The sequence below is a fragment of the Grampus griseus genome, assembly GCF_964374135.1.
Source record: "Grampus griseus genome assembly, chromosome: 20".
NCBI lineage: Eukaryota > Metazoa > Chordata > Mammalia > Artiodactyla > Delphinidae > Grampus > Grampus griseus.
The window spans coordinates 22,875,657-22,884,009 of NC_139014.1; the positions used below are offsets into that span (position 1 = coordinate 22,875,657).

Here is an 8,353-nt window from a genome sequence, read left to right on the forward strand (position 1 = left end):
ATTCCTGAAGGAGCCCCTCGCTCACACTCCCAGCCTTATCTTCAGCAGCTCTGGGGCAGCGGCAGCGGCTGGTGGACTGGGAAGAACAGACGTGTTTTGGGGAGGGGGGCATGGGGCCCAGGGGCCATCAGCGGTTTGTTTGGAGGGGTCTGAACCAAAAGCAACTGGATGGGGAGAAGGTTGAGGACCCAGGTGCCCTGACCACCCCCAAAGAAACCGCCACCCCCGGGTGGTGTCCGGTCCAGCGGGTAGTGGCAGCGCAGCCCCTGCCTCGGGCACTGGGCCGGCCTGGTCCCTTCGGAATCCCTCTCCCAGCCCTCGGGTGGGGGCGCCGGCGGGCCTGGGCTCTGTAGGGGGGTGGTCGGCTTTGATTGTGCAGATACAAAACCCAGGCTGGTATTGAATTCAGCCCCGCGCCTGGCTCCCATGAGGGCAACTCCCTGCATGGTCCTGGCCAGAAATCCATTAAAACTGGTCCCCCAAAGAAAAGCAGTCCACTAAAGTCTAAAAGAAAAATACTAGGGCGTGGGGAGTGAGGGGGTGGGGGAGAGAAAAGAGGAGAGAGAATATGCTGGAGCATGGGAAGACAGCAATCTCTGAAACGGAGAAATTATTTTTAAGGACGAGCAAAAGAAAAGCCAGTGACACGAAGGCACGCCGGGCAGGTTCTATTAAAATGCCCACACTCTTCGGATCCTGGGAATGTCCATGTTCAAATAAACAAGCGCCCGGGCGTGAGCAGAGTGCTTTCTTGCTGCCGATAAAGCGAACGTTTACACTGTGAGAAAGGCGAGATTGATTTACGAATCTGAACGTGCCTGTTTTATGGCCGATCACAAATCCGTCAGCGCTCAACTCACGCTGGGAAACTTCCCAACTCCGCTTTCCAACCAGACCCCCCCGCTCCCGGACCGCCGCTTCCCAGGGAGACCCACCACGGGCGCTGGGGCTGCCCCGGCGGCGACAGGCTCTGGCAGGACCCGGCAGCCCTACTCCGCCCAGACCGGTGCAAGTAGGATCGAGGGTGGTGAGGGCCCAGGAACTGGAGGAAGAGAGGTCCAAAGATTCGGAGGATAGAGGTGGCCGCTAGAATCGTAGAAGGTGAGCCCAAGGGGCTGGGGAGCGTGCCCGTAGCACTCAGCTCTGCAGAGGTTGGGGTCTGGGAGTGAGGGAGGGGGAAGGTCCCTCAGTTCCCACCTGTGGGGCTGAAACCCTCAAAGGAACCCCAACGTTCTCTTTCCATTGTTTTCCTCCTCTTTCCCTTTGGTGGACCTCTAATCGTCACATTGCAGAAAGCAGGTTGTAAAGACTCAGGTGACCAGATCTTTATCACCTGAGCCTATAGAGGGCTCACAACTGGTTATCTGCCCTTATGTGTTATGGGTGTACATCGCCCCAAATATTTTCATCCCAGGAGCAGTCCAGCTTGCCTTTCTGCTCGCTCTCTTTTCTTACCAAGGCCTCCAGCTCTTGCATTTATTAAACCTCCCAGGGACAAAGGAGAGGATACCAACCAACACCAGTTATTTCTTGCCTGAGACAGTCCCCAAGACATAGGAGACAATTTACAAAACGCAAACCAACACCCCACATACATCCCAGCAAGTTTCTTTCTCTCCTAGTCTTAACTCAAGGGAACACTTCCTTCTTCCCAGCTGGAGTCTGTCTGTCTGTGTGTCTATCTGTCTCTCTCTTTGTCTCTCTCCCCTCCTAAGAGGATGGCTGCTGGTGTAGATTTTTAAGATACAGCAAGTAGAATATAGATTTGAAAAGGCTCTGTGTTCAGAGTTCACTTCTTAGCAAATCCTCCGCACATCTCTCGAAAGTTGCTGGAAACTTTGGTTAACATGGCACAGCTGTCCCTGGCGATGGTCAGAACAGCCTGCACTGACCCTTGTCCCATCTCTCTTGCTCCTCTGGTGGGGAGGTACTCCTTGGGCTCTGTGAGTAGCTGGGGTGGGATTGGGGAGTGGGGAAGGGGTGAGGGTGATTATAGAAATAGTTTCCTAAACAACGGGACTTCAGAAAATGGGTTAAGATTTTGTGGATTTGGATAACAGACCTCGAGAGACAGTAACCACAATGGGGGCCCTGTGTCTCCTTAGGACCCAGGGGTTTGTCTCCCTAGCCCTCTGAAGCCCCTGGACCTCTCATATCTGCCTCCCTTTGTCTTTCTTCCCTCAGCTCCCTCCAACAAAACAGGAAAGAAGGAGGGATGAACTGGACATGGATGGCAGGGTGAGTCTGCCTGAGGGAAGGAGCTCTGCACAGAGAGAGACCAGCACCCTACTTCCCTCCCCCACACGAGCTAAAAATTTTTTTTGTTCCTTTTCTCCCCAATGGACAGTAACAGAAAAACAATCCAGCAATTTCAAGATAGCAAAGAAGGGGTTGTGGGGGCTGGTGGGGGGTGGAGAAGATGGGACATACAACAGCCCAAGGACCCCTCCCTGTGGAGGTGTGACTTTCCCTTCTGGGCAGGAGGCAAGAGCCAACACAATGTCCAGTCTCAGAGAGGTCAAGGGGCTTCCGAGGTCATTTTGTGGTTCTAATACTGAGCTAATCGCCTAGAAAACGTGGCCTCTCCATGAACTCTCTCTCCTGCCAGCCTCCTACTTCCAAAGCCTCAGTGAGCCCCAGGGAAAAAAGGCCAGCACATTCTGGTCTGAGGCAGAGCTCACCGGCTCCCTCACCTTCAGAAGCGGGGCCCCAGAGGGGAGAACAGAGCCCCCAGACCAAGAGAGCAAAAGGAAACCAAACTAAACTCTGAGCCTCCAGGAAGAAGGAAGGGAGCCGAGTGGAAGAAGAGGAAGATTCCGGCATCAACGAACCTTGCCTGTGAACAGAACAGTTTCCTGCTCCAGAGAGTTGCAAATATTTGTCTAGAATCCCAACCTAGACACAAAAAGAAAAACTGAAGACATCCACCTATACCCCGCTCTGAGGTTGGGGCATTCCATTTTTCCAGGAGGTGGCAGTGACAACTGCTCACTGGTAAACAGACCTGTAGGACACCAGCCCCCAGTGTAGACAAGCAGAGTCACGGAACCCATGGGCCACATGTGCACCTCACCTCGCTACACACACACACACACACACACACACACACACACACACACACACACACACACACACACACACACACACACACACACACACACGCTGGGGCTCCCAAGGCCCTCCTGCATTTTCTAAAACCAGAAAGCGCTTCTGAGCTGCCTCATAAACAACCTTTTCTGGGGTTTTTCTGGTGCCTAACACCTCAGTCCCAATCAATTCAAACACTCTCCAGGTGTCAGTCCCTGACCCAAGCATCTGTCATCATAAAAGGCATCAAACCTGACCAACCGTCCACCATAAAAACCCCGCAAAGATAGTTGAAAAAGAAAAAGAAGGAGGCGAGAGAGTGTTTCTTCTTTCCCTAGTAAAAAGAGCTCATAAAACGATTAAAAAAAAAAAAAAAAAAGCCAGCCCAGGCGGGGGCTTTGTTACCTTTGAGCCTCTCGCCTCCTCTCGCCTGAACTCCGCGGATCCCATTCATGACGAACGGCTTCTTCCAAACTGAGAGAAAAAAGTTTTCAGCTTTATGGTTCCAAATTTTTTCCCCCTTGCAGATCCGGGAGTGGCGGCTAACACTTTTTTCCCCCAACAGCCGGTCTGCGGAGATTTGCTGTTGAATAATAACAAAGGAGAGAGGATACGTATTTAAAGAAGTGATTAATGGTTTTCTGTATAATTCTCACATTTTTCTTAGCTCTTGTCTACACAGAATGGCTGTGAACTTTAAGCTCCATAGAAATCTTTTTTATTCTATTCATACCTTCCTAAGAGCAGCTTTGATTTGGTTCTATAGAGACATGGGGGGGGGCATATGCTTTTTAAGAACTATTTTCCCCTCTAGAAGGGAAGGGCCGCCACACCCCTTGGCAGCTAAACATCACACCGCGATTCCACCGAAAACAAAGCTCGCCACTCTCAACCTCCAGGTCCGGGTGATTTGCTACGAGTCTCCCCGCAGCATTGAAACGAGCGGTTCAAACGCCCCTTCCCGCGCGGTGGACCCCGGCCCAGTCTCTCCCGGGCCCTACACAGCCTCAGACGCCCGGGAGCTGCACACCGGAAGAATGCAAAAGAAATCACAGTAAAACGCGCTGGTGGAATTGGTTATATTTATTTTCTGAAGGGAGATGGGACCGAAAAACGACTTTTAAATGCATCTGCTCTACCGAGCCCTGAGCTTGTGGGAGGCGAGATGGCTGTACCCGGAGCCACCACCGGACCAGAGCCCCGAGGCCGGAGCCCCCAGACCTTAGAACTTCTCTTGGGCTCAGCCCCAAAGCGGCCCAAGCCTGACAGCGCTTCTGAGGGTCACCTGCACCCCTCCCTTCCCCCACTCCATTCTAGGGGTGACTGGGACCTCAGAGACAGAAAGCTATTTGGTCCCCAGTCATACTTTCGATACTTTCTATGAGAAAGAAAATGAAAATTAATACAGGAGCAGGGCTTCACAAAAGAGGCCATTTGTCTTCTTGATTATCTATTTGCTTGTCAGAGTTTGAGCTATGGCACTGGCTAGCTCCTTTGTAATATAAAAATACTCTGAAAACCTGAAAACACCCAGAAACATCTGTGCAAAAAAATTAGACTCATTAAAGCCTTAAACACCTCAGAGGAAAACGATACCTTCTTACGCGGGAGGAAAGAGGCCGGCCGCTCAGAATCCTCTCTCGGAACTTTAATAAGCAAAGAGCCGTCTGTCTAGAAGGAGACAGCTTTAACCGCATTTTATTTGCTTATGACAAATAAATCACTATTTGAAAGCCTTTGTCATACTTAAGCCTCTTGTGTTCTACAATGAAACATTTTCCCCCCATTAGGGATTGGAGTCAGCCCTCCCAGTCCTTTCAATCCATTTTTGGACTAGAGGGGAAAAATTAAAAGCCCCAAACAAAACACACCCACCCCAAAAGGAAAACAAACCAGCCACCACAATTTGGAGTCCTCTGAGATACAAATTCCCATCGGATCCTTTGAAAAAATTCCTCAACCACATAAACGTGCAGTCGAATGGACTGGGGTGCCTACAACATACTCTGGGAGGCATTTATCTGCATCTTTACATCAAGGTTTCAACAAAAACACGCCGTGCTGGTCACAAGAAACCAAACATTTATTTCTATTGTCACTCTGTACAGGACACACATTTTCACGCCAACAAAGGGTTCTAGACTCAGGCAGCCCCAGAACTAAGAAGGGTCCTGGTTTGGAATGTCAGAAAGAGCATAGGAGAGAGGACGCACATGACATAAAATAATTAATAATAATAATAATCAATGCAACAATGATAAACTATGGGAGAGGTCTCTGTCACCTCATCTCCCAGGTGGGAAGGGCATTTTATTTCCTAGTTTCACATTCACTTTCAGTCTAGAACAGGCCTCCACTGTACAACTCCAGATTGGCAAGAGGGTTGTGACCGGCTCCCAGAACGCAGCTGGCCCCTCACCCCTGCAGGCACGGCTTGACCTCCCAGAGGAAGGCCCTCCCGGTCTCTGGGTCCTCTCCTTCTCTTGGACTCAATTTCCCTGCCCTGCTTCTGCGTAGCCGAGGCACGCATCCCCCCGCCCGCCTCCACTTGTCCCCTTCCTGTGGTCCCTACCCCAGCCCCGCAGTGGAAGGGGGTGAGCCGCCAGCGTCCCCGTGAACGGGCACGGAGGGGGAGAGGTTGTGCGCGTGTGTTTGTTACCGTGGCCAAAACACTGCGCTATCTGGCAGTCAGAGGATGCTTTCGCTGGGTTTCAGGAATGGGGACAAAGAAAAAATATCCAGACTGTCTTCCAGCAGCGGCAGCAGCAGAGGCGGCGGCGGCCGAGCCGGGCCTCATTTGTTAGCGGGGTGTCGAGGTAATGGTCGCCACCGAGGCCCGTCCTCTCCTCGGCAGAGTAAACAAGACAGATGGGCCTGGGCCTGGCGTGATTAAAGATGAAACGTGGATCCATCTTCACCAAAGCTGAAAATGAGGAGTGCAGCCTCCTCCTATTTCTCTTTCTGTCTTTTTCTTTCTTCCTTCTTCTTTTTTTTAAGGAAGAAAGCAAGAGACTTGAACCTTGCTTCTGGGGGGCCTCGCCTGGCTCCATATTGTCATTTCTATAAATAAAGCTTCCCCTCCCCCCTCCTCTGCATTTATTCGTGTAAATAGACAAAGTGGGGGGAGAGCAGGTAGGCTTTTTCGGACCCAGGCCTCAGGGTCCCCTCCCGCGTCTCCCCCAACCGCCCCCCCCGCACTTGCAACCCACTCCCGCCCCGAGGTTCGCGGCTCCCACGTGGGGGACACTAGAGCGCGGGGGGGCCTCCGTTGGGCCGGCCAGGGGGCCCTCCGGCTGCGCCTGCGGTGCCACCCGAGCGGATCTTGGTGTTGGGCAACTTGTGGTCTTTTTTCCACTTCATTCGCCGGTTCTGGAACCAAATCTTAATCTGGCGTTCAGAGAGGCAGAGAGCGTGGGCGATCTCCACCCTCCGGCGCCGCGTCAGGTAGCGGTTGTAGTGAAATTCTTTCTCCAGCTCCAAGACCTGCTGGCGAGTGTAGGCGGTCCGAGAGCGCTTGGGCTCCCCGCCGGCGTAATTGGGATTTACTGGACACACACAAAGAGAGGGAGAAAGAGAAAGTTTTATTGCCCCGAAAGGGAGGAGGGAGAGCCCTTTCTTCCAGCTAACACAGTATCTCCCTCCCTCCCTCTCCCGCCACCCCTTCTTCCTCCAGAGGGGGTGGGGATGAAAGAGAAAGCGGGACCCCAGGAAGAGAAAGAGACCTCTAAGTTTTGGAGGATTGTGTGGTCACGACGTTGTTGTTTGGGTGTCCGGGGGGAGTGAGGAATCTTCACAAGGTTTTAATCGCTCCTCTCTCCCCGCACGTGGCCTGGGGCCCGGGATGGGAGAATGAGGGGTGAAAGAGGGAGGGGGCTTCATTAAACCTTTCTTCTGTTAGTTCCCACCCTCTGTGCTCAGATTCCAAGCAGTGCCTGCCCCCAGTAAAAACTTTTGCCCACTTCTCAAGCCAAGGAGCCAGACTAGAGGAAAGAAAGGAAAAAAAAAAAAATACAGGGAGTTGACTCAACTCTCAGCTTAAATACAGATTACCTCCTCCCCCCTTCTCCTCCCCCCCTTACACCCCTCCCCAATTTCCAATTTCACTGAGACTGCATCTCCCTGGCGAAAAAGTCGCTGGTGAGAATGGCAAAGAGGATGGGGAACCGACTTCAAAGGCGCGGGGCCCACCAGGCCATAAAAATTTATGGGGGATGTAATTATGTGGCTCTGAAAACAGGCGACCGTAAATCTCCGGCAATGGCGAGTTTATAGCGGGGACAATTGGCTTCCCCTAGCTCCCCCCCCCAATGCCTCGAGGTCCCTTTGGTGTAAAGCGCCGGGGGTGGGAGGGGGAAGGGGTGCCCACGCACTCACCCGTGCTCACGTGAACTTTGCGCATCCAGGGGTAGACGATGGGCTCTTTGCACGCGGAGTGGGACGGGCTGGGGTGCAGGGGGTTCTGAGCGCAGGGAGGCGGCGGGGGGCTGCTGCTGACCGCCTCGCAGCGCTGGCCGGGCTCCGGGAGGAGGGCCCCAGAGGGCGGCGGAGCGGGAGCCCGAGGGGACAGCCCGGGCGGTGGCGGGGGCGGCGGGGGCGGCGGCGGAGGCGGCGGGGGCCCAGGGTCCCGGCAGGCCGCGTAGCGCTGCACGGTGCACGCGGAGCGCCGCCCGAAGCCCGCCTCCGGCTGGAAGCTGCTCTCTCGCCTCTGGCCGCCGGCGTAGTACCCCGGCGAGTGGTCGCTGGGTAGGTAATCGCTCTGTGAATATTCCTCGCACGGAGGGAACTTGGGGTCGACATAGTTTGAGTTGATCAAAAAAGAACTCATAGCCATTAATTTCTGGGAATTGTCCACAAAATATACTAAAATTTATTCCGACCCCTGACTCGTTTTCCTGTTTCCGAAAGCCCTCCTACTTACTGTCAAGTGAACAAAGTTAGGGGCCCACGTGATCCTCGGAGCCAATGGCCGCCCCGCCTGCGATTCCCGGATAAGGAAATCTGCTCACCCGGACCCTACTCCAGCCAAAGAGGTTTATTTCCCCTTCTTCTCTTCCCCCCCCCCTCCCCACCCAACACCAGGATTTACATAGGGCTCCTGCGGGGCGACCGCCTCCTCGCTTCTCCTCACCCGGATTGGGGAGAGGGAGGGAGGGAGATGGAGAGCGAGTGAGCAGGTTGCCACCCGAGGGCCTGTTGGGGCGCTGGGCGGAGCGCAATCCCTGGATCCCCTCAGAAGCTGGGGCTTCGGGTGTGGCCCCTCCTGTCC

At 53.8% G+C, this 8,353-nt stretch overlaps 1 protein-coding gene across 1 annotated transcript; it reads right to left on the bottom strand.

Moving 5' to 3' along the window:
• Positions 1-6,194: 6,194 nt before the first annotated feature.
• On the bottom strand, positions 6,195-7,947 carry HOXB4 (homeobox B4). The gene is made up of 2 exons (XM_082678950.1): positions 7,462-7,947; positions 6,195-6,632 (listed from the first exon to the last, which is right to left on the bottom strand). The coding sequence occupies exons 1-2, from the start codon at positions 7,916-7,918 to the stop codon at positions 6,334-6,336; spliced, it is 756 nt and encodes a 251-aa protein (XP_082535076.1). The 5' UTR covers positions 7,919-7,947; the 3' UTR covers positions 6,195-6,333.
• Positions 7,948-8,353: the final 406 nt, after the last annotated feature.

Coding starts and splice junctions, on each gene's coding strand:
- HOXB4 (XM_082678950.1), bottom strand. CDS start 7,918: ATGGCTATGAGTTCTTTTTTGATCAACTCAAACTATGTCGACCCCAAG. Junction 6,633..7,461: donor CAAAGTTCACGTGAGCACGG/GTGAGTGCGTGG, acceptor GTGTGTGTCCAG/TAAATCCCAATTACGCCGGC.